The 27,000-nt window shown below is 41.2% G+C and overlaps 1 protein-coding gene and 1 long non-coding RNA gene across 5 annotated transcripts in view; one reads left to right on the forward strand and one right to left on the reverse strand.

The window, feature by feature from the left end:
• LOC308584500 overlaps positions 1-27,000 on the forward strand; it is a 37,353-nt gene that overhangs the window by 4,360 nt on the left and 5,993 nt on the right. The gene's annotated exons all lie outside the window — the stretch shown is intronic.
• The window catches only part of LOC308584333 (kinesin-like protein KIF16B), a 94,569-nt gene continuing 74,755 nt past the window's right edge, over positions 7,187-27,000 (reverse strand). For all 4 annotated transcript variants that reach the window (XM_081188970.1, XM_081188969.1, XM_081188971.1 and 1 more), the window contains 2 exons: positions 23,441-23,524; positions 7,187-8,397 (listed from right to left, as the gene is read on the reverse strand). In XM_081188970.1, the coding sequence (XP_081045096.1) occupies positions 8,239-8,397; positions 23,441-23,524 (243 nt within the window). In that variant the 3' untranslated portion in view covers positions 7,187-8,238. The remainder of the gene's footprint in view (positions 8,398-23,440; positions 23,525-27,000) is intronic.

Below are 27,000 nucleotides of genomic sequence, written 5' to 3' on the forward strand. Positions count from 1 at the left end.
CTGTTGAAGTTTCTGAGACGGATATCTCCAGTCTTAGGGGCCCCTTTTCAATTCCCCCAACAGTACCACAAGACTCTTTGCTGTTTTTCCCCACAACAAACTTTCAAAGTTACCTCTGTTGAAAAGATTGTGATAGATATTTATTTTCTTTTTCTGCCACAGTTCACATTTCCCAGAGTCACAATGCCACTCCCTCCTATGTGAACCCAGCATTTGGTTGTTTTCAAATTATTAAGATGAATGTATCTATTCCTTAATATGAATAGAGAGCGCGTCTGCTTTATTACTCTGGGACATCAGTTGTTTGGGGATTTAACCCATTTCTGGCATGGTAAACCCTCCACTGTGGTTGCTAGTCAGTCCTGATAATTTTCCAGCCCTATCTCTTCTCAGTAGCTATGGGGTGGGAATTGGGGCAATAATACGAAAAAACATTTTATGACAAAATCCAGAGAGGGGAAATGTCTCAGCACTCCACCCGAGCCAAGAGATTTTATTTATAGTCCATTTTTCTTCCAAAGAGCTTGAGGTGACACACACAGAATCTTGAGCCTGTGGGAGGACTGGCTGTTGACAGGCAGATCAGGAATCCTTCACTTAAATGTGAAGTTATATCTTAACCTTAATTATATCTTATTTAGAAAGACTGACTTATGCCCTCAAACACATGTTACTAAAATCCGTTAATTTCAGCTCTGGTCCAACATTGTCAAATTTAGGGATTTAACTGATAAAAGAACAAGCATCAAATTCCTTTGTTCAAGCTTAACCAAAATAAGGAATAAAAAATAATGTCGAAGCAATGATTCTTCAACATCAACTTTGTTGGAATGGTCATGTTGTTCAGATGCCCGATTATCGTCTTCCAAAGCAACTACTCTATTCCGAACTTAAAAGATGGAAAGTATAATGCTGGTGGTCAACAAAAGAGGTTTAAAGACTCAAGGCAAATCTTTAAAAATGTAGTATAAACACCAACAACTGGGAAACACTGGTTTGCGAGTGCTCCAATTGGAGAACAGCTTGTACCAAAGGTGTCATGGGCTTTGAAGACCCTCAAACTCAGGACGAAAGGGAGAAACGTGCTAAGAGGCAGACATGCTTGGCAAACCCTCACCATGATCAACTCCTGCCCGGAAACCTATGGCTCCACTGTAGAAGGAGGTGTGGATCCAGAATTGGCCTCCACAGTCACTTACAGACTCACTTTTAAAACCGTGTTCATGGAAGACAATCTTACTTGGCTACGAGTGATCACCAAAGAAGGAGGAGGAGGAATAAAAAAATAAAAATCCACAAAGAGGCATTTAAAAGGCCTTGGACAGTCCATGGATGTGCTATTGCCAGTTGCCCAACAGCAACTGTGCTGAGGAAAGTTAAGTGCATTATCTATTGTTGAATAGGGTTAACCCCTTTGTATCAGGAGGTTAGCTGCTACAGCAACATTAGTTTGATAGAGGTAAAAATCATTGACATTTTGATCCAAGGGTTACTTTGAAATGGTGCAGTTACACACATAGATAAGGGGAGGAAGTATCTAGGTCATCTGGAAAATAGAAAGAGAATTCTACTATGCCAAGGTGCAAAAACAATTGCTAAGACCAGGAAACAACAACCATAATTTTAAACCACTTTTATGTTGCTTTTCATATATACAAGCAGTCAGCAAGTGCTGGGCCTAAAATGAGACCATGGGCATCTTATTATTAACATTCAATGCATGATTCAAGCAGTTGTGGCTATATAGAAGCAACATCAGTTTCTGTGATCTTCATGGATGCTTCCCAGCCTCCAAAATCATGGAGGCAGCTATAAGCTGAGTGTCCAACCACAACATTAATTTTAAGTATCTGAGAAGAATCCCTAGGACAACTTGCTTGAGCTAGAAACGTGACGGTCAAATCTGGTGCAACTTTCAAATATTTTATTTTAAATTAAAATAATTTTAAAGTAAAACAATATACTGCCTATTATTAATAATTAAGGCAGTTTACAGCAATAATAAATGCATCAGAAGCAGCAGCAACAACTATCTAAAATGAAACAAGTCATACTAACCCAAAGTCCTGAGCGAAGGAATAGGTTTTCAATAAACACCAGAAATAAATGATCTTGGTGTCTGATTTCTTAGCAGTTTTGCAAGCCATGCCTTGCTGTGTTTGTCTATAGAGTACCACACTGAAAACTGTTGAAAGAAGATTATTTGGGAGATAAACTTTTTTTAAAGTCCAGCGTGATGTTTCTGAAAGTTCTATCTAACTAACTCACATTGAAAGCAATCTAACAACATAGTTATAACTAACTTAGGTGATTGATGTCTGTGGGTTTGAGCATGACTTACTTGGATATTTTTTTTAAAATGTGGAAATTAAGAGTTTTCTGTTATTGGATGTGATGGTTACATCTGAACATTTAAAGGGCATCATGCAGACTGCAAGAGAAATTTTAGGACACAGAAGGGGTAAGACATTCATGGTTAGGTGAATTATTTTTAACAGATTTTGCAAGGTTAAATGAAACCACATAGGACTTAGACATAATCCCTCACAAATACTTAAAGCTATGTTAATCTCTTTCCAAGTAGTGCCTGATCTGCTTTCCCAAACTGTGACTTTCACCAGGACCCTTAAAATCAAACATTTATTTCCTCTGTAACATTTAAGCCAATTACGTTATCGATCACTTTATTTTATGCATAAAATTATATGCATATATTGTTCTCTGTCCAATAATCCCCAATTATTTTAGGCCTAACTTCCTCCACAAATCCTTACTTTGTATTTCATTAGCAATTTAAAACGTTTCCCACACTATCATTTGCTCCCCCCCATCTTCACCCCCCCCTAAAAAAACAAACCTTTGGTATTCTAGTCTTAAACTAGTTGCATTCCAAGATTAGTGTGGATTCAAAGTCGAGGGACAACTAAGACATGCTTTTAATTGCTTATTGGCTCAGTCACAGAGACATTCTCTGGATCAGGATCATGACAAGAGGGGAAAGTTATTTTTTAAAAAATGCTTTTAAAAACCCCTTTTGATGCAGTTGCCTTCTTGCTGTGGCTCTTTGCCCTTAAAGCAGCAGTGGGAAATCTCCAAACAATTCCAGCCCATCAGGTCTATGAATCTGGCCCAGGAACCCAATTTGAGCAAAGCACACCCACCTGACATGAGGCACAAAAATCTGTTCTCTCTCATCTAAGCACTTAGTTTGATGATTGGAGATTTGGGGTCTCTTGTCTACCTTAGTGCTTAAGCGCCACAACACTAACATTGGAGGCTTGTATCTCCCTGCTCAAACCTAGACAGCATCTTAAAAAGTAGAGATATCACCTTGCCATCACCTTGCCAGGAGAAGGGGACGACAGACGATGAGATGGTTGGACAGTGTTCTTGAAGCTACCAGCATGAGTTTGACCAAACTGCGGGAGGCAGTGGAAGACAGGAGTGCCTGGCATGCTCTGGTCCATGGGGTTACGAAGAGTCGGACACGACTAAATGACTAAACAACAATCTCCCTGCTCTTTGATACAGGCTTGTCTCCAGTCTTAGTGCTGTGGTGCCACAGTGCTAAGGCTGGAGGCAAGAGATACGTTGCATTATACTGTCAAAGGGAAGGTAGAGGCTTACTTTCTATTGTGCATAGGAAAGTGCTAAGTGAAATTATGAAGTTTGGAGCAGGATGTCATTGTGTGTTGACGGCACCGAGGCACTTCCGCCAAATCCCGCTGTGGTTTCCTCTGACTCATCTCCTGCATTGCTAGCGCTAACCTAGGTATCTCATTATTTGCAGGCACTGAGGATACGTAATGACAACCACAGCTGATTTCTAGGCTTGCAGTGTTCTTATCTAGTTGTCTGTGCCTTGAGCTTCAGGTTGTTTGGATCTTGAAATCATCAGGTGCACATACACTGATAATCAGCAAAGGAATGACAAGTTTTGGAGAAGCCTTTCAGGCACATTCAAAGTCCAGAGAGAGACATAAATTGAAGTACAGAACACATTCCTTTTATAAGTGAGGTCCTTACTCTAAATGACTACATGAATGGGGAGGAAGGAGTGTGGGAGGCCACACTATTTTACTATATGCACAAAGCATGTGTTTGACCACCAAATCACACACAGACAAACACACACACACACAGTTTCAAAGTTTGTTCATAAAGTTATTGTACTACCAACCTTACTGTATGCTTGTGAAACATGGACCACTTATAAACGACATCTCCTCAAAAAATTCCATCAATGGTGTCTCTGAAAAATTTTACACATCACCTGGGAAAACAGGCAAACTAATGCCTGTGTACTGGAAGAAGCAAAGATCACCAGTGTCAAAGCAATGATTCTTCAACATCAACTTCGTTGGACTTGTCATGTTGTGTGGATGTCTGATTATCGTATTCCAAAGCAACTACAGTGGTACCTCAGGTTAAGTACTTAATTCGTTCTGGAGGTCCATACTATTATATGTACCCCGCCCATCTGGCTGGGTTTCCCCAGCCACTCTGGGTGGCTTCCAACAATGATTAAAATATATATTCAACCACTGAACAATAACTCCACTCATATATAGCCTAACTCAGTTTATTTTTGTCAGCCTAATTCAGCTGGAGGCTGTATGTACGTGGGAAGCAGGCATTCGTGTGATCAAACGTAGCCACAGGCAAATAGGTACCAAATACATTTCTCCAGGAGCTGCATAGGTGTAGCCCTTTTTCTTTTTCTTTTTTTAAAAAAAGCCCAAATCTCACTGGAAGGTTTGGAGCAGTGTGTCCATGCATGCACAACACGGAAGATGATGTTAAGGAATTCAGTCCTAATAATGCAAATTATGCAGATCCATCCTTCAGAGAGAGCAGATACTTTTCAAAGCTTAGTGAAGCAGGGCTGGATTCTGAAAAATCTGGTCCAGCATAAAGTGATGACAGAAGGAAATCTATTCCTGCATTGCTAATTCACTGCATTTCCTCACTGCTGCCTGAAAACTGGAGGCCCCGGGCACTTCCTGCACGACCAGATTGCTGCATTTCCCTTCCTTGCACTGAGAAAGAGGCTTCCCTTATCAGCAGACAGAGAAGTAAAAGCTGGAAAAGGATTAGTGTGTGCATGTGATACAAATAAAGTGGGGTGTATTTAGTATTTAGTACCCTATAGATTTTGTGTGTGTGTGTGTGTGATGTGCAATAATAATGTGTGTGCTTCGGTCCCACTTGCAAATAATATGCAACTTGCAACTGTTCTCCCTTCCCTGAGTAAATTTGGCTGTTGGGATGGGGAATAACCCCCCCCCCGTTTTCTGGTTTAATCAACAGTGAACTGTAATGGATCTAAGGGTACTGCCCATTAAACTGTACAGTGGTACCTCGGGTTAAGTATTTAATTTGTTCCGGAGGTCTGTTCTTAACCTGAAACTGTTCTTAACCTGAAGCACCACTTTAGCAAATGGGGCCTCCTGCTGCTGCTGTGCCGCTGGAGCAAGATTTATGTTCTTATCCTGAAGCACTATTTCTGGGTTAGTGGAGTCTGTAACCTGAAGTGTATGTAACCTGAAGCGGATGTAACCCAAGGTACCACTGTACATAGATATATGTACAGGAGAGACATTGCAAGGGCAGTTTCAGGTGCTTGGTGGGCCTGAGGAATCACATAAGGAGTATTAGAAAAGGAATCTGTTAATGGACATCATGTTTTTCCACACAAGAGCCCCTTTTGGAGTAGCAAATGAATTAAGAGATTCAAAGATACAGCAGACATTGTCTTCACTAGACACCTGGCATATGATCCAATTGGCCTTGGAATGAGGGGGTGAGAATGGGGCTTCCCAGGAACCGATCTTTGCCTGGTGTGGTTGGCTGATCATCTAATATGTGGGAAATTTGATGTTGTTGAAATAGTAGAGGAGGGCAGACAGACAAAGACACACACAGAGCGAGCATAGATAAATGAAAACAGACCCCATTAGGTTTGTTTTAAAAAGGGTGGGCGCTGTGGGTTAAACCACAGAGCCTAGGACTTGCCGATCAGAAGGTCGGCGGTTCGAATCCCCACGGTGGGGTGAGCGCCTGTTGCTCGGTCCCTGCTCCTGCCAACCTAGCAGTTTGAAAGCACGTCAAAGTGCAAGTAGATAAATAGGTACTGCTCTGGCAGGAAGGTAAACGGCGTTTCCATGCGCTGCTCTGGTTCTCAGCTTAGTCATGCTGGCCACATGACCCGGAAGCTCCCTCGGCCAATAAAGCGAGATGAGCGCCCCAACCCCAGTCGGCCACAACTGGACCTAATGGTCAGGGGTCCCTTTACCTTTTTTAACTAACTAACTAACTAACTAACTAACTAACTAACTAACTAGGTGTCTAACTGTTGGATATGCAACAGGGATAATGCTTCTCTAAAACATGTTTTTTCATTGTCCTATATTGAAAGATTTTTGGCAGAAGGTAACTGAAACCATCAACAGATCTGTATGGAACAACCTTACATTTACAGAGCAAAATATGAAACCTTACAAAAGGACAATACAAGTGGACTCTTCATGCCCTAACCACAGGAAAAAGACTGATACTGATGAATCGGAAAAATAAAAATGTGTCTCCCTTCTACAGATGGATTGAAGACTCGTACAAACTCACAATATATGAACAACTTGCATATAAACGCCAGACTTGCCGTGGACAAATTCAAGGATATTTGGAATCCATTCTTACAAATACTGTAATAGGTTAAGATCTGGTGAAGTACAATAACAACCTTGTAAAAGAGAGGAGGGAATGAAAACAGGCTTGAATCAAAGTCTAATCAAAAGTCTAGGCTAGGGAGGTGATGAATATGGTATTCTCAGCCGTCATCATTGTGACTGTAGAGTTCAGCCTAGAAGAGGTATTCTGGATAGTGAATAGAGGGTTGTTTGAAAGAGAAATCTAGCAATCCAGTACTCTTACACACACTTTTAGATTCACAAATGAATCTAGAATACTCTTTTTTTTTTTGTAGCTCCATCCTAATGGGAGAAGTTACCCTGGAAACTGACTTAGACAGCCCAATTTCCTTCTGAACAGAACTCCTATTATTAGCACTAATACAGCTATGGAATAAAAGTCTATGAAAATCCTACACACAGAATCCCTGCCTTTTGCAACAATAAAATCAAGATTAACTTCTTCTGCCTAATACTAAGAAATCTTTAAGGCTCAGTTTTGATGAAATGGAGAATCTTTATTGTACTTGAAGATACAGAGAGAAAGAGAGCGCTCACAAATGAGTTTAGCAGTACCTTGAAGATAGTTACAGTCGGTGGTTTTGCTTTTTAAAATCTTTATTATATACAGAGTATGTACATGCCTCCATTGTAGGTCATAATATTTTTTTTCAATTTGTACTTCTACAAAATGGATATTGCTGCCTCTATACATGTGCAATTCTAAATAAGCCCTGAGTAAATCTTAAAGCGCATTGAAATAGTCTAAATTCTTATTCTTGCAACTAAGGATCAGTCAATGATAGCATTATACCTTTATGGGGGAAAATAAGTTTAAAAAGTAAGATTCCATGCTGCATTTCTTTTATGCCTAGCCGTGAGCACAATATGATACATAATATACAGTAACAATCCATATAATTAGAAAATGTGAAAAGAAGCTGACTTCATTCCCCCCTCCAAAAAAAGCTGTTGCTTCCTTTTCTTTTGAATTAATGGCAAATGATTCACTCAAAATCTCAAGTCTTCGGATTACAATGATGTCCAGTTCTCGGTAGATTATATTTTGTAAACATTCAAATTTAAGGTAATATGCGGAAGAAAATGCTATGATCAAATAGATAAAGTGCAGTTCTTGAGATAAACAAGGCATCATGCCAGTATTTTTTTTAAGCGGAACAGGAAACCTGCTTAAGATATAAATGAGCTTGTCTGCCTGCTGAAAACATAATCAAAATAACTTGGAAACAGTAATGGAAGGCTGTATCTCTCTGTATTGCAGAGAACATGTGCAAAGACCTTTGGCCGTCAAGTGGTCTCAACCGTGTGTGAAACTTGCATTGTTTCTCAGACCAATGTAAAGTAGAAAACTTTTAAAGTAGAACCCAGAACTAGGCAGAAGAACCATTAAAAATGCTGTTTTCAACAGTCAATCGTTTGGGTGGAAATTTTCCAGGAATGGCAACCCAATTTTGTTGCTGAGTTCATGGAGCAGCAAGGAAGACAAGATAAAGTGTATTCTTCGGCTGGAAAGTGAGGCTCCCAATGGTTAACTTGTGCCATGGCTGCTGTAGTCAAAAACACCTTTCTTGAAGAACGATGAGAACTCACAGATAGCATGTTTTGAAAGGGCCAGGCCCTCTTTGTTTACATGCAGTGGGGACGATGGAGAGTTGAGCATCACAGCAAAGAAATTTCTGAGGTATTCCTGTGGAGGGAGAGAAAAACAGAATCACAACCGTTATGCAGTGAATACTGCGCTTAGAGAAGCATTACAAATCACTAGAAAATTAAGAGAATCATACCAACTGAAATACAAAAACTTTAAAACTATTCATCTTGACTAAAATCTTAAACATTGATTAAAAATCTATCTTCCTTCTAAACATTTCCCAATTTCCTACTAACAAATGTATTGCATGTTATATATCCAACTAACAAACCACTGAAATCAATGGACTCCTAGCCACGGATATACAGTGGTACCTCGGGTTAAGTACTTAATTCGTTCCGGAGGTCTGTTCTTAACCTGAAACTGTTCTTAACCTGAAGCACCACTTTAGCTAATGGGGCCTCCTGCTGCCGCCGCGCCGCCGGAGCACGATTTCTGTTCTCATCCTGAAGCAAAGTTCTTAACCTGAAGCACTATTTCTGGGTTAGCGGAGTCTGTAACCTGAAGCGTATGTAACCTGAAGCGTATGTAACCCGAGGTACCACTGTAAATGGGTCTTCTCTTCAATTCTTTATCAATGTATTCTGCTCATTGTTTATTATTTTAAATAAAACAATACAATAACTCATACTCCAAAACATGTGGCCCAGAATTAGTGGAATATTTTCCTTTCTCGACACTTTTCTCTTCCCCATAAAACTGGAACCCCTTCAAATGTATTGCCAGTGTCCCAGAATCCCAACCTCTAGATGCTCAAATCATATAAAACTAACTAAATTAACAAAAACAGTGGGGGAATAGGGGAATATATATTTTCAGAGTGTCTCTGACAGTTGTCTTGGGTAATCACACACCTTTGACAAGAGGTGGAGGAAGTTGTGCCAGATATGTTCAGACTTATTAAGAGTCTCTCTTTCAAAATAAGCTGCTTTCTCATTGTCTGCATGACTCAAGAAGTTGCGAGACCTGTTATCTCTAGCTGGTCTCCTTTGGGCCCTCCATTTGTGAAAGATCATTGTCTTGGCAATCTCTACTGCCCTTTGAAAACGCATTGTTCGATTCTTGCTTAGGCCTCCTCTTCTGCTTGGTTAACCATATAAATCACTAAATAGAATCTTAGTAAATACTTACTGTCCACTATATAGATGAATTTTATCAAGTACATTGGGTGTAATATGGTTTAATATTTGGAATGCCCAACCTGCCTTTTACCTTAGAAATCCTTTGATTAACTCTCTCTTTTTTGCTATTTTCACCAAAAAATGTACATGAAAGAAGTGTTTGCCACTTTGTCAAAACAACATTCTGAGCCATAAAATGAGATTTTTCATGTTTTATTTTAATAGCTCCATCTGTATTCATCTTTACTGTATTGTTTATCTTCTGAGGTAAATATAGCTTTGTCAACTTTAAAACAACATTTACCTCAGAAGATAAAGAATACAGTAATAATGAATACAGTCACAATGTTTGAGTTTTGTGAGGTATATAAAGATGCAAAATATCTAACAATGTGAAGTACACGAAGGTTTGCAGTACTTCTTAACAGTGTTAGAAACTCAGATATAAATGGCTCATTAAAGAATTACAGTCAACGAAACAGAACACCTAGTTGCCATTTTAGGGCCGGATGGCTTGAAAGTCACTATTTTTCAATATGACTTTTCAGTTCTTGAATTTTGTTCTGATTGTGAAGATAAAACAACATGGATAGAATTCTAATGGATGTGTTGTTAGTGTGTGAAAACAGTCAAGATACGAGGATGGTGGAGATATCAGGCACTATCCTGGCGCCCAGGCATCTTCATTTTGTCTTGTGGCTGATTGCCAGGTGCAAAATGTGCAAATTTTGAACACTGTTTCTTAAAAGAAATTGATGTAAAAGTTGCATTCAGGGGGTTTTTTTATTGGTAGAATGAAATTTTTATGTCTACTATCCATCAGTTACCTATCTTCCAACTTTATAATATCCTGTGGATTTTATACACTTCAAAATGTTCTAGTATCTTTATGGTGATCCCACTACCCCCCCCCCAAAAAAAAACACCACATCTAGTCTGGCCCTATGATAATGTCCTGCATTTCTCTTCCAATGCTTCAAGCTTGGGCTACAAGTGCTTGGGAAATATCAGTAAATGACCAGCAATTCCATGAGTTCAGCTTTTGCAATATCAAGACCTGTTCTCTCTTTATTATAGCTAAATTTAGAAGAAGTTCGGACATTTTTTCATCTCTCATCATTGCCCCCTTGATATGGGTAGCTTTGAGCACTGTAGGAATCCAGTAACTCTAACATTTGAAGAGGGAATTTGAAAATCTGCCCTACAGAAAGATACAGAGACTCCAGATACGTGGACATTTTACTATGGGTAGATTAGAGAGGATATACCAGAAAGTACAGATGTGCCTATCATTTGTGCATTTGCTCCCTGATACTTTTTGAGGAGTCCCGAATAGTGTGTAAAATTCACTATAAATAATACCTTAAGAATTGCAAGTGACCAACTGTCATGGCATGAGGAGAATTTATGCAAAACGTATCTCAAACTCCTGGTGAAAACGATGTAATATCTGAGTGGAAAACGAAAGCATGTGAAATGCCCAAATGCACATAAAACGTATGATGGAGAGTAAATGAAGAGGTGAAATGTAAGCAGTGGTGATGGAAATATTATGTACAGTAAAAAGGATCAGGCTTGCTAGGTAACAGACTGGATAATAACAGCCTTGCTGTATCCCAGTGACACTGCACACTGTAATTGTGGACTCAGGGGAGAAAATAATCTATTTACTAAAGTATCCTTTGAAAAATGCACAGTTCAGAGAGTTACATGGAGCATCAAATTTATTTTGAGCAGCTTTCCCCAATAAAGTAGAAATTTCATCTTCAGGTGAAGTTTTTCCATGTAAACATGACTGACGTGTCTAAATACTGCTAAAGTTCTCAGAGGTTTATTACGCAAATACTTCAAAATGTTAAGCAAAGCGAAAAGCTATTTTATTGGTCTTTTTTTTTTTTACTGACTGTAGTAAACTCCATACCAACGCTTTGCTTTGAGATGCACAACAAAATCCCTGTAAAATGAATGTCAACAGACAAAACAGTCATTTAAATCAGTGAACAGATGTGTCAGCCTGAGTTATGACTAGTTCGCAGAGCAAGGTCTCCTCTGTTTCATGCTCATTCCCTCTATAAGACAACGAAAACACAAATGTTGGATGCAGCAGCTGAGCAGCGGGCATTTCAAAAATGGGTACAGCTGGGTAGAGAGTTAAAGTGGCTAAACTGCAATAACAGTTTGATTTATTTATTATTTATTTAAAGGATTTTTATCCCACCCTCCTCGCAAGAAGCATTATAAACAACTTAGGAGAATGCACCAATGTCTTACTCAGAAGATGTATTTACAACACCAACGTTTTAAATATTATAGGCTGGTGTTTTGTCTCAATTTTCTTTGGATATATACTACTACCTATTTTTTTTTTGGGGGGGGCTATGTTCTGAAGGGATGGCATAGCTGGTTGAGCATGAGACGGTTAATCTGAGAGTCATGGGTTCAAACACCATTTTGGGGGAAAGGGGTTGGACAACAACTATTATTATTATTATTATTATTATTATTATTATTATTATTATTATACCACCTTGGGTTATGAACTTAATTTGTTCTGGAGGTCTGTTCTTAACCTGAACCTGTTCTTAACCTGAGGTACCACTTTAGCTAATGGGACCTCCTGCTGCCGCCGCGCAGCCGCTGCACGATTTCTGTTCTCATCCTGAGGTAGTTTTTTACCCGAGGTACTATTTCTGGGTTAGCGGAGTCTGTAACCCAAAGTGTTTGTAACCCGAGATTGTTGTTGTTTAGTCGTGTCCGACTCTTTGTGACCCCATGGACCAGAGCACGCCAGGCACTCCTGTCCTCCACTGCCTCCCGCAGTTTGGTCAAACTCATGCTGGTAGCTTCGAGAACACTGTCCAACCATCTCGTCCTCTGTCGTCCCCTTCTCCTTGTGCCCTCCATCTTTCCCAACATCAGGGTCTTTTCCAGGGAGTCTTCTCTTCTCATGAGGTGGCCAAAGTATTGGAGCCTCAGCTTCACCATCTGTCCTTCCAGTGAGCACTCAGGGCTAATTTCCTTAAGAATGGAGAGGTTTGATCTTCTTGCAGTCCATGGGACTCTCAAGAGTCTCCTCGAGGTACCACTGTATTATTATACCCCGCCAATCTGGCTGGGTTTCCCTAGCCACTCTGGGCGGCTTACAATACATCAAAAATTGTAAAACATTAGATATTAAAATTTTCCCAATACAGGGGACCCCCGTGGTCTCTTCCAATTCTTTGAAAAGATCCATATCACCTTGGAATGAGGATGGATTTATCAGGTTAATCAATAAATGAATTAGGGATGTCTATAGCTGGATGTTCTTCAATTCCTCTGACATGCAACGTCAGCTTTGCTAGTTTTTCATCTTTTGTTTTATGGCAACTTTTCTTTTTAAAGCGTTCTATCCACTTACAAAGACGGCTGACAATCTACAAAGAGGTTGTAGCGCCAAACGTGGACTTGTTTCAAACTTTTATTTGAGGCTCAAAGCTGCTGCTGCCGCTGCACAGAGCGTCTGACCCAACATTTGAAAAGGTGACAGCAGCACTGCCCTTTTGGTTTGTCCCACATAATTATGCCCTTTAGACAGCCACACCAGATCCATACGGTGTGAGCTATGCTTAGTTCAAAGCTTTAACCTTCCGATTCAAACACCCCTGAGAGGAAGAGAAAAGAAGCACGAGTAAGCCTGCGAAAAATCAGACCTGCTTCTTTATTGACTGGGCTGAGCAACTTTGCTCAAGCGTTAATTAAGGCAAGAGTGATATTGTAGCCATTTAAAAACCTTATTGGAAGCTATTTTAATAGATCTGTACTCTTTAACTCTAGCCTGGTGTTCATGTGATAGGCAATATTTCAGCACAGAGATGTCATTCTAACGTTTTCTGCACCATCTCACATCGTAGGGGCTCGGGTTTTCAGGGTATGTAGCATAAATCCTGGTTTAATTTAAAGTTATCAAAATTATAAAAAAAATTAATGGCTTTGGGCAATTCAAAGAGGAGCTGTAATTGCTCTTCTGGTTGTGACATATTAACAGGGAACGTAGCTCACTTGCACTGTTCTCATAATCTATTGCAAATCTTTGAAGTCAACAGCACAGTTTAACTAAAAGTTTTCTTTTTTTAAATCATGATTTCCAATACCTGCACTGTTTTAAACCTTACATGGTACAAAGTACTCTGAAGAAAAGGAAAGTTGGGTTTGCAACTGACAAAACCAGCTCTCTGAGGTTGGATTAATTTTCTGCCTCCAGTTCACAGAAAGCATCAAAGAATAATGAAAGGAGGTGGGGAAATTGAGGGTTTGGATAGATTTTACAAACACAACATGCATGTGAACATATGAAGCATATGAAAATGAACGTGTGAAAAAAACGGAGAACTCTTTGTCCTATATCTCTAGCTGGTTAAGAACCAATGTTTTGAAGTATTTACAACATGAGCCATACATTGAAAAGCTCTAGATTTAAATCTAGGTGTAGTATGCATGCCCGCCAATAAGAAGAATCAGAATACTAATTACAGTCGTACCTTGGAAGTTGAACAGAATCCGTTCCGGAAGTCCATTCAACTTCCAAAATGTTCGGAAACCAAAGCGCAGCATCTGATTGGCTGCAGGAAGCTCCTGCAGCCAACTGGAAGCCACGGAAGCCCCGTCGGATGTTCGGGTTCCAAAGAACATTTGCAAACCAGAGTACTCACATCTGAGTTTGCAGCATTCGGGAGCCAAAATGTTCTACTTGCAAGGCGTTTGGGATCCAAGGTACAACTGTATTATTTCTACCAGTACTTTTAAGTCTGCATTTCTACCAACGGTTGTTCTGAACTGGAGAGAAGCCATTGTCTGTAACAGCATAGCTGAGAGCTTGCTTTTTCACACCCAGGTAAAACGTAGCATTATAATCTGCAGGTGTTTCTTGCACCGATCTCTGCTTTAGTGAGTTTCCCAGTGCACCTCACATTATGTTGAGCCTTACAAAACCGACTAAATGTCCAAGCAAGTAAAGTTCAAGCTGCAATAATTATCTACAATAATGCTTCCTACTACACCCATATACAGTGGTGCCCCGCAAGACGAATGCCTCGCAAGACGAAAAACCCGCTAGACGAAAGGGTTTTCCGTTTTTCGATGCGCTTTGCAAGACGAATTTCCCTATGGGCTTGCTTTGCAAGACGAAAACGTCTTGCAAGTCTTGCGATTTTTTTCGCTTTCCCCCCCTTTTTCTAAGCCGCTAAGCCGCTAATAGCCTTTTAGCCGCTAAGCCGCTAAGCCTTTAATAGCCGCTAAACCGCTAATAGCGCTAATCCGCTAATAGGGTTGCTTCGCAAGACGAAAAAACCGCTAGACGAAGAGACTTGCGAAACGGATTATTTTCGTCTTGCGAGGCACCACTATATAACATTAAATTCATTCAGAATCCCTAGGATTTAATATTCCTTACAGCACACACAAGCAATAAAGCTTATGTTCTTTGCCACAGATGAAAACAGCAGCAACACTATTTAAACTGTTGGGGGAACCTAGAATTTACAGGGGTTTTGTAGTTTTGTGAATCTGTTTTTTTTAGGGATGTGTTAAGGCCCTGTTTGAAAAGTTCAGAATATGCCTGGCTAGTGAAGGAAATCCATCTTTCCTCTTGAGCACTAGTTAAAAGAAGTCTTGTCAAAATCCATTTGCAGACAACAACAAAGGAATTGAATTTCCTACGCATCTCTGGGTCAGCAGTGACAGGATGTCATTTGCTGGAGTGGTCCTGGCAAACGGCTAACCCAACTGCTTGACATGCATCACCCTCAACTTCCTTTGGTGAAATCAAAAACTGAGGGATGATTGATAAGGTTGCTCTGAAAAGGGACAGGACCAAAGTGCATCTTGCGTCCTTGCCTGAGTGGTCGCTTTATTGATACACTCGAGCTCTGAACGTGAAAATCACAGTTTGAAAGCTATACAGGTACACAGCCCCGGCGCAGACTGGCAAGCACATTTGAAAAATTTGCTCTGATCTGACAGCAAAGGAAATTAAATAAGGTTAAACTGGAAAACAATGTATTTCCCCCCCAGAAACACACTAATATTAGTCACTTCGTCCTCCTTTTCCTCTAAAATGAAAACCATCTGCGGCCAAGTTGAGATTTCTAGCATATAAATCATACTGTGCCAGTTTCAAAAAAGTTAATATATGACCAAAATGAAAAAAGTAGCAATTTAGTAATCTTTTAAAACGTCAAACTGGCTGAGTCAAAGAAGCAAAAACGAAAGAAAGAAAAAGAGGAACAGTAACAACGCAGGCCTAAAACTGGAGAAGCCAAGATAATAAGGTGCTGCCTTAAAGCAATTCTTGCAAAGCTCTGGAACTGGAAACACAAACAATTTTCTTAATAATTTTTTGTCAACTGACATCTAACTAGCAGTTTTGACAGCTCTTCCTAACTGAGCACAGTTGCATAAAATCCCACCAGAAAAACATAAATGTTTCCCTTACTACTGTTTTCAGAAGAGTTCCCCTTCTCCTTGATTTGACTGGCTTCCCCCCCACATTTTATCTGAAATAGGGTAAGGCATATGAGCAACTACAGTGATTAACATCTTGCCTAAATGATTGTATTTAAGGAAGAGCCATGGCAAGTTTGTTCCTGCAAATGCCACGTGCTGTTCAGTTCTTCAGGGTGGGGTGCTGCTTTGCATTGTTCTGCTTCAGGCAAGTCTTCTCTTTGCACCTGGTTTTCTGAAGCTTTGGGTGTCTCCTTACTTGGTGTCTTAAAGGACATAGGGGGCAAGTGTCCAAGGCAGGAGGAATAAATGCTGCGCCACAGCCCCACAAAACAGTGCTGACCCCCACTGGTTTTCTGAAGGCAGCAGCGACATCTTTGAAGGCACATATTGGGGTTTGGGCAGCTGCTATGATACCTACAAAGCTCTGAAGCTCTGGGATCAGCCCAATGTGAATGGCCAACCCCTATAACCCACCATCCAAGTGCTAAGGTAAAGGGACCCCAGACCATCAGGTCCAGTCGTGACCGACTCTGGGGTTGCAGTGCTCATCTTGCTTTATTGGCCGAGGGAGCCGGTGTACAGCTTGTGGCCAGCATGACTAAGCCGCTTCTGGCGAACCAGAGCAGCGCACGGAAACGCCGTTTACCTTCCCGCCAGAGCGGTACCTATTTATCTACTTGCACTTTGACGTGCTTTCAAACTGCTAGGTTGGCAGGAGCAGGGACCAAGCAACGGGAGCTCACCCCGTCATGGGGATTAATACAAAAGGGCTGACCAATAGGCTTGAAGAAACCCCAATGATTCAGATTATTAAATGACAAACTGATAATGACAAGTTGATAATCTTTGGGTTACAGAAGTGGCCATAAAGTATGAAGGAGACTGGGTAGAAAACAATATTGCCTTACTTCCCCTCCTCCCCATATAAAAATCATTCTGTGTTGTGCTTTGTTATGATGGCATGTCACCAAACTGAATCCTGAGGATGAAATTCCATTCGTTTCTGCAAGCAAGCTCCATTGCACGATCTTCTTTTACAACTGTCTACTGCTAGGCATCAATGTGATGCTGTTTATATAATAACTCGACTCTTCAATCTGATAAAACTAGTAGCATATGCCCTTCAGAGCCTTAAGCAACTCGGTTTGATGTACTGCAACATTCGTGGCATTTGTTTATTCCTTTATCTTGACGTGTAGGCAGCAAATGAAAGCCAGGATAGAGATTCAGGAAGTCTAGTGTTTCAAAGGTCGGGATTTTTGTAGGCTTTATTTTTACACCTAACACGGAACTGAGGCACAATACCTGGAACACCCTTTTTCTTTTAACCTCATAAGTATCTGTATAGAAACCCGACAAATCTTGTGTTTTTTAGGCAAGTGTTGTAAGAATAAATGGCCATATGCTGAATCCCTTTTGCAAGCATTAAGCTGCACATGCAATTCCAAAAAAGACATAACTTATCTGAAAAGCACCTAATGACAAGAAATGGCTGTGTTAATTAGCACTAAATACAACTGGGCAAAAGGAAACAGGAAAGTGGAAAGTCATTAAGACAAAAGAAGTTTATTGTTATGAATTTATGTTATGAGTTTGTGGGTGCTAGGCACTTAATCCCCGGACCCAGCAAATGTTAAAAGCTAAAAGCTAAAGACAGGCTAGTTTCCTCAAGAGGTAATCAATCGCCTAGGAGATAAGCCATTAAGAAAACAAAGGAAAAGTAATGAGCCATTAAGAAAGCAAAGGCTCTGGGCCAGACGGCCAAATTGAGATTTCTAGCATACCATGCCAGTTTCAAAATCATACCATGCCAGTTTCAAAAAAGTTACCTAATATATGAGTTGCTTGGAATAGCCAATACTGACAGCGTGCCCTTTGTTGTGGTTCTGGAACACATTGAACTCCACACTCTGGAGCCAGACTTGGGGAGAAGAAGAATATTTCCTAGGCAATTTCCTTTGAAGGTAGCAAATTTGTGATGTCAACCAATAAATTGACTCACAAGCATGTTAATTTAAACTGATGTATTTTCTGAGAACAGGAGACAGCAGTAACGGAAAGCTATGCTTATGAACTACTGGGCACAAAGTGTGCTGCATCAGTGCAGTACCACACTTTGTGGTGTGACGGTGGCCATACAAACAGATGCAGGATAAGCAGTGGCTATCAGCAGTACAGGCAGAAGTCAACTACTGCTAGATGTGCAATGAAGCAATAAGTCAGCATTGCATGGGTCACAAAAATGTTGGAGACGGGTTACAGTGTAGGCCGGTATAACAATCACATGCTGAACAAAGGTATCTTCATCAACAAGCTGTGAAATATCCTGCAGAACCCAACATATGCGGTACAATATATGATGTAATAAGATGTTATAATGTGGATTTACATGTTCCATTTGTCTCATAATGCTGTAGCCATTTGGTGTGACTTTTCTAAACAGTACCTAAAGTGAGGAGGAATTAAAGAACCTTTTATTGAGGGTGAAAGAGGAGAGTGCAAAATATGGTCTGAAGCTCAACATCAATAAAACTGAAGATAATGGCCACTGGTCCCATCACCTCCTGGCAAATAGAAGGGGAAGAAATGGAGGCAGTGAGAGATTTTACTTTCTTGGGCTCCATGATCGCTGCAGATGGTGACAGCAGCCATGAAATTAAAAGACGCCAGCTTCTTGGGAGAAAAGCAATGACAAACCTAGATAGCATCTTAAAAAGCAGAGACATCACCTTGCCAACAAACGTCCGTATGGTAAAAACTATGGTTTTCCCAGTAGTGATGTATGGAAGTGAAAGCTGGACCATAAAGAAGGCTGATGGCCGAAGAATTGATGCTTTTGAATTAGGTTTGAAATAGGTTGTTTTCTGCTGCTCCAGAGAAGCGGACACGGAGCAATGGATCCAAACTACAAGAAAGAAGATTCCACCTAAACATTAGGAAGAACTTCCTGACAGTAAGAGCAGTTCGACAGTGGAATTTGCTGCCAAGGAGTGTGGTGGAGTCTCCTACTTTGGAGGTCTTTAAGCAGAGGCTTGACAACCATATGTCAGGAGTGCTCTGATGGTGTTTCCTGCTTGGCAGGGGGTTGGACTCGATGGCCCTTGTGGTCTATTCCAACTCTATGATTCTATGATTCTATGAATTATGGTGCTGGAGGAGACTCTTGAGAGTCCCATGGACTGCAAGAAGTTCAAACCTCTCCATTCTTAAGGAAATCATCCCTGAGTGCTCACTGGAAGGACAGATCGCGAAGCTGAGGCTCCAATACTTTGGCCACCTCATGAGAAGAGAAGACTCCCTGGAAAAGACCCTGATGTTGGGAAAGATGGAGGGCACAAGAAGGGGATGACAGAGGACGAGATGGTTGGACAGTGTTCTTGAAGCTACCAGCATGAGTTTGACCAAACTGTGGGAGTCAGTGGAAGACAGACGTGCCTGGCATGCTCTGGTCCATGGGGTCACGAAGAGTCAGACATGACACACATTCACAGCCACATCCCAAGAGCAGAGTTGTTCAGTGCTCATTTTGTGATGTCCAAAAGACTGCATCTTAACAAACCTGGTGCAGGTGTCCAACGGCGGCTAAGTTGCTACTTTTCAAGGGGAGTAATTTTAATACTAAATTTTGTCATGCTTTACTTTCCCTTCTTTAAATACACACACCCGCACAGCCATGGTTTTAAAAACAGTCAAATAATGACAGCTTTCCCCTATTTATAGTTATCAAATGGCATGAATGGATAAACAACATTAACTTCTATTCATTAACTTTAATCAACAAAATTCTTGGCTGTGTCAGTCAAGACAGATTTAATTAAGCAAGGGTGGCTTTAAAGTTAAATTGCAGTACTTAAACTGCTGAACAATTAATTTAGAGTTTTACCATGCAACAGGCCCTCATAGACCACTAAATTAAAAGTTGACAAAATAAGGCAGAGATTTAGGCTTAGTTCTCACTGAGCTGGCAAACTCATGCCTAGGTGCCTTCACTTCAGACTGCAGGTGGGGACACATATGACTGAATGCTCCACCTCACCAAATAAATAAATCCATGCATACAGAAAACTAGGGTGTCAGGGGAAAGGATCAGCAAGAACTGTTCTCCCTAACGTCTATATTCAGGGAAGTTTTTTGTGAAGAGGAGTGCTGTGAGTCCCTATCTGCAATTTGGACTAATAAACCACAGATATCGTTTTGCTAGCTCAGTGAGTTCTTTTAGAAACTTTCCCTTCAAAGTCTTACCTAACTACTGTGAACAGCAGCAGCGACAGAACACATTACTGCTTAACTATTTTCTGACCAAAAAAAATTCTTAATCTTTGAGAAATCTTATTGTTTATATTTCATTTTAATTTCCCGTTGAAATACTTTTAACTCCCATATGAGAAAAAATACCTTTCAATGCTCTGTGCAGTCTAGTCTGATGTGAGAGAAAGCTTTTCACAGAAAGCTAAAAATGAAAGAACTGTACCAGTTAACGGAACTCTGTTTTACCATGGGCTATTTCTGAATCCACACATTTCCTCCAATAACAACTACCAAACCACCATTCACTGAGGTTCACATCCCACCATGGATTCTCCTGCACAGAAACTGGTTCCTACATATGCATTAAATTTGCTGAAGTCAGATGCTTGCAAACTAGCAGGAGAATGCAAACAATACTACTAGGCTACTGACTAGGTGAGAAGCATCCTTCATCAAAGCAATAAACATTTACTGACAGGGATGTCATTCTCTGCTTCCCAGCTGCATGTGGATATCTACAGTTGACAATTTTCAAAGCCCAGCAAACCTTGCTTCCTGATCAAGGAGCAGCGCTCAGATTTTACAGGCAGCCACCTGGTGCTAATGGCCTTTTGCACTATCCCTCGAGGTGACAAGCAGAGACAGTATCTCAGCTGCTGCCAGCCAGTTCCATAAAGAAAATCTTGTCTTGGCCTACTGACCTCAGACGAATGTGATCGTCTGCTTATGGAATAAACTGACTTTCTATGTGAAATGAAGGGACCAGCCAGGCTGTTTGATGTAAACACAGTTCATTTGGTTGGCTTCCAGTTATGCTTCCCCCCGAAGTTTAATTTGCTTCACTTCTATTTTATTTCCACCAGTGCCTCCTAACCGGATGGTGTTTTGCTGACTGCTGTTAAGCTGGCTCTCTAGCACTGAGATGCCTTCAGAAGTAGTCCACAATGAGAGCTACTTTTTGTCTGAATGCTGACCTAATTATGCTGATTGCTGTGCTGTTTTCCTGCTGGGATGCCTTTGGCAGCAATCGATGTGAGCCTTAATCTTCTGGCTGTGGCATAGTAGGCACCTTCAGACTGGTACTATTAATAGTGCACTTGGAAGCAGCAAAACACACTTTAAAAGGATGTGTTTTGGGGTGTTCTTAGGAGCTCCAGTTCAGAACGAATTGCTGAAAACTTGGGGAAGCCCAATGCTGATATGCAACTGCTGGGGGGAAATGTAAAAGGGCAGGGGGAATGTGTGGGAGATGGGGAACTAAATATTTTGCCTATTTGCTGGGGGTCCCCATGTTGTCGTCGTCCCCTCCCCCTGAGCTTTTGGTGGGTCATATGCAACCCTCCTTTAGATCTTCTTGCTGAATGTGAGAACGTTGACGGGTGAGGCAAGCCCGTGTGGTCCTGCACCTCTACATAGCTGTCAACTTACAGATTTGAAAATAAGGGACCAGCAGCCTCGAAAATAAGGGATCAGCAGTCAAAATAAGGGATTTTCCTAGCACAGGTATGTTTGACTTCTGAGCCCCTCCAAGCCAAAGGCAGAAAGCCCAGCCAGCAGCCAAACGAAGCCTCAAGCTGTGGTTCCCATAGTGCAGCAACCTGGCAAAGGGGATGCAGCAAGGAAAACCACCATCACCTCTCCGCTGGGAAGCGCTGAGCAAAGGCGAGTCCCCAGGCAACGTGGCCGATTTGATCGGCACAAGGCATGCAAGCTCCACCTCCCAGTCGTTCTTAGACTCCTTATTGGGTGAGCAATGCAGCCAAGCAACACAGTTGGAGCCTCCCTCCTCCCCGGCCGACAGGGAGGGAGAGGAGCTGCTTCCTTTGAAACCCGGGAAATTTAAGGGACATCATCAATAAGGGACAGCAGCGGGCCATGGCGCTGGGATAAGGGACTGTCCCGCCATATAAGGGACGCTTGCCAGCTATGCACCTCTACCATGGTTAGACATTTATACTGCTGAGAGAGGACTGTACAGTACGCTATTCTAGGTTGCATCAACAGAAGTATAGGGTACAGATCAAGGGAAGTAATAGTACCACTGTATTCTGCCTTGGTCAGACCACTCCTGGAATACTGTGTCCAATGCTGGGCACCACAATTTATGAAGGATGTTGACAAACTAGAATGTGTGCAAAGGAGGGCAACCAAGATGATCAAGGGTCTGGAAACTAAGCCTGATTGAGGAGCTGGGCATTTTTAGCCTGGAAAAGAGGAGACTGAGAAGAGATATGATAGCCATCTTCAAATATCTCAAAGGCTGTCACATGGATGATGGCTCAAGCTTGTTTTCTCCTGCTCTGGAAGGTAGAACTTGAACCAATGGCTTCAAGTTACAAGAAAGGAGATTCCGACTAAACATTCGGAAAAAACTTTCTGACGCTAAGACCTGTTTGACAGCGGAACAGACTCCCATGAGAGGTGGTGGACTCTCCTTTCTTGGAGGTTTTTAAACAGAGGTTGGATGGTCATCTGTCATGGATGCTTTAGCTGAGATTCCTCCATTGCTGTGGGTTGGACTAGATGACCCCCAGGACTCTTCCAACTCTAAGATTCTATGAGAATTTTGTTTTCTTTACTCTTGAGATACAGTAGTTAATAGTTAGTGCCTGTCCCATGCATGAATAGTCAATGCATTAAAGGGAAGTACATGTAGTAATATTCTCTCTCTGTGTGTGTGTTTGTGTGTGTAATGCTGGTATTGAGGCCACAGAATCTGCATCTGGTCACACTTTTATAATGAGAATTCTGGAGAACTTGAAATTTTGCATACTGTTTTGTGATATTTTGGTGGTCTAATAAAACTACTGCCCTTATACATATTTTGGTGGGGCGTTCTTATGGGTCTATATAGCTCCCTTTACTTTTGATGTGAGCCAAAACAGCAAGTTAATAATTCAGAATCAAAAAGATCTATAAAATCTTCCCTCTGTTCTAAATACTCATCTCATTCCCAACCTCTTAGCCCTCTAATGAACATATTTCCTACAACTCCTACGATGCTTCTTTACAAGACCATAAGAATCTTTCTGATCTATGTGCCACATTACTTTATGATATACTGTTGCCATCTTCCATGCCAAATGAAGCAGCCGCAATTGCCCATTTACCAATGGGCTATTTAATTTCTACCACATGGAAATGGCTCCTATTGGTCAAGCAGACAGAACCGTGTAAATATATCTAAAGGAAGTAGTTTAAAAAAAATAAAAATAAAATTCTATTACCTCTAAGTGATTCCGACGCTCTGCGATGACTCGTTCATCTTTGTTTCCAAAGAGCTTCTTGGGAGGAAATTCTAACATAGCCAGCTGCAAGACGCAACAGAGAATGAATCAACTGAGAAATGTTCTTAGCAACTATGAAATAAGATACAGAGGGGAAAGGATGTACATGGGTAGCTTGCTTGGACAGCATTAATGGCAACAGCATTCTCAAACTCATTTTTAATATACAGTGGTACCTTGGGTTACATATGTTTCAGGTTACAGACTCTGCTAACCCAGAAATAGTGCTTCAGGTTAAGAACTTTGCTTCAGGACGTGAACAGAAATCGTGCTCTGGCAGAGCGGCAGCAGCAGCAGGCCCCATTAGCTAAAGTGGTGCTTCAGGTTAAGAACGGTTTCAGGTTAAGTACGAACCTCCGGAACGAATTAAGTACTTAACCCGAGGTTGTAATTGTGGGCAGGACAAGCCTATGTCAGTCAAACTATCACAGAGTCTTGTGCTTTAAGGTTACTTAAGTGTAAGTCCCACTGAACCAGGTATGTCTGGCATATTATTGCACTAAAAATGTTTTACAAAAGAACTGAAGAGGTCATGCGTATACTAGATTATAACCTATGGTTATAACCTAAACCTAGATTATAACCATAGGTTATAATCCAGTATACACAAGACCTCTTCAGTTCTATTGTAAAACATTTGTAGTGCAATAATATGTCAGACATACCTGGTTCAGTGGGACTTAGGTAAAGGTAAAGGTAAAGTTACCCCTGCCCGTACGGGCCAGTCTTGACAGACTCTAGGGTTGTGCGCTCATCTCACTCTAGAGGCCGGGAGCCAGCGCTGTCCGCAGACACTTCCGGGTCACGTGGCCAGCGTGACAAGCTGCATCTGGCGAGCCAGCGCAGCACAGGGAACGCCGTTTACCTTCCCGCTGGTAAGCGGTCCCTATTTATCTACTTGCACCCGGGGGTGCTTTCGAACTGCTAGGTTGGCAGGCGCTGGGACCGAACGACGGGAGCGCACCCCGCCGCGGGGATTCGAACCGCCGACCATGCGATCGGCAAGTCCTAGGCGCTGAGGTTTTACCTACAGCACCACCTGTCAGTGGGACTTATACTTAAGTAAATGAATTCAGCAGTAAGGCCTTCAAATCCAAAAAAGCAATCTGGAGAAGGAATTCAACATTACAAATGTTTCATCAGCCTAAGCCCAATGGAGCGACCTCACTTCTCCTCCCCCCTGTGTGCTGTTTTGGGGGGGTCTACCACATGCACCCGAGCCAATGAGGGTCATGGGGGGGGGGGAGAAGGACTGTTGCGCTTGTGTAAACCCTTGCATTGGCTTCTGCTAGCGGGACCAGTTAGCTGAATCCGACCCGATATGCTTAACAATCCTTCTTCCATTCTTTGGAGACAATTTTTTAGAACTGCCTAGAATTCTAAGCCACTTTGTCATAGCCTCAAAACAGCTTCCAAGCAAGCAAGCAAGCAAGCAAAACGGTATTTAAGATAGCAGGGGAAATGCAACAAAAAAACCCCACCCCAAAGCAGTTTTTACTAACTCAGGCTTTGTTCGTGCCCCCCACTGAGCCACAGCAGTTAGCTGAAATAGGTGTTCCTTGCAGCCTTTCTCCAGAGGCAGCTACCAAGTTCGGTTTTAGAACTCCGCAGGAAGACTGTTCACAGCCTTTGGCAATTATGATAAAGGCTTTGCTTCTCCTTGCACTGATGAAAGATGAAGCAGGGCCCCATTTGAGGAATGTAATTGTGATAGCAGCCAAAATAGGCAGAGGTGGTTTCTATGATGTGTTGATTCTATGCTTTGAAGGGCTTTAAAAGTCAGCATCTTGAACCGGAAGTGCCTTGGCAGTCAGCATAGATAGACGGACCACAGATTGTATTCAGGAGGCAGGGGCACAATGTGGAGCAGCTGATGTCTCCAGCTCATCCCACAGAACACATGTATTATACGACACACACACACACACACACACACACACACACACACACACCTATCTATCTATCTATCATCTGTCTATCTATCTATCTGTCTATCTATCTATCTATCTATCTATCTATCTATCTATCTATACCCCTCAGGTATGATGATGGAAGAAAGCTGGGATATAAATGCAACTATAAATAAATGAAATAATAAAAAAGCAGTGCCAGTTTTTTTTTTCATTTTCAAAGTATAAGAAAATCTGTTTTAGTGCCCCCAATACAGATTGTGGGTGTGAGAGGGGGAACTTTTAAAGAAAAGAGAAGCAGAGTATGAGCAGAAATAATTTTTAATGTTTCATTATGACTTGATTTTTGTGCATTAGCCTTTCAAATCTACAGAGAGAAATATTAAAATAATGTCACTTTAAGCATTAAGGTATTTAACATTTTCAGGCCTAGATTTTCTCAGTTTTTCAAGGGCTATGTCTGACTTCTGATCCTTTGTCCTGGTTTTCTATGTCTGATTCGAGAAAAATCAGAAGTGGTCTCTTTCTGTAGATAGTCAGGGGCTGCTTCACTTACTTTTGAGCTTATAATGAAAAGGGGGAAAAGTGTCCTAGTTTAAAGTTTTTGAAGTTTAAACAAGTAACTCAAGCCTCATCTTCTAGAGAAGTCCTGAAACTCCTCGAGTAAAGGAACTGGACAAAAAAAAAAGTTCTTAAGTTGGAAGTAGCACTATATATTTGGAAATTTGACAACTCTTATCTTTCTTGCCTTGGAAGATTTCTCCAGTAACTTATTTGAGGATAAAACAGCTTTTGCCTACATTTCTACAGAGCTTTCAAGAGGCACGGTAAGAAAGGCGAAACTGCCTTACTTATAGCTTATAGCTTCTTACAGCAAGCAGCTCTAAAACAGGTCAGAAGGGGAAATATAATTTGAACAAACATTTGATTAAAAAAGCCAATTAAGGCAAAGTAAAACCTTTTTCAAACTTTTTACAAGGGAGAAGAGTATCACCTATTTCAGGTCAGGTCATATTTCTGAAACACAACAGTTCAATCAAATAAAGGGTTTCTTTCGTCCGTTTGCTGTCCTTGGTTCTGTTTGAAGAATACCAAATCTTATGGCCTAGGTCCCTGAACTGCTTGTACTGTCTTGGCAGGTCACAATGATGGGATGCAGGGCTTCCTATTGTCACATCTGCAATTTACGGAAGTGCATGACTGGCTATGATCTACCGAATGGAAACTGATCTCTTTCTCCTTGCCAACCCCAAAAAGTAGGGGTGCTCTCTTTTTTATATTGGGAATTGTTCTGTTAAATTCCATTTCCTGATGGCATCATGCTTAATACCTGGTCTATAAATTATGGTACAATATTTTCATCATAGGCTAAGTAGACATTAATTAAACTAAAAATGGCAGCATGGCTTGATTTTCGTAGCCAGAAAAAAATGAGCAGAATCCCACCCACTTCCACATAGACTTGTAGAGGAGATCTAGACACCATGGTTTATTGCATTATTATTTTAACATCGGTCTGCCCGATGTTATTAAGGAAACAAATTAAATTCTGCAGAAAAATTTTATCCAGATTAGGGACATCTTTCATTC

Source organism: Podarcis bocagei, assembly GCF_964188305.1.
Source record: "Podarcis bocagei genome assembly, chromosome: 3".
In the NCBI taxonomy this organism is placed as follows: domain Eukaryota; kingdom Metazoa; phylum Chordata; class Lepidosauria; order Squamata; family Lacertidae; genus Podarcis; species Podarcis bocagei.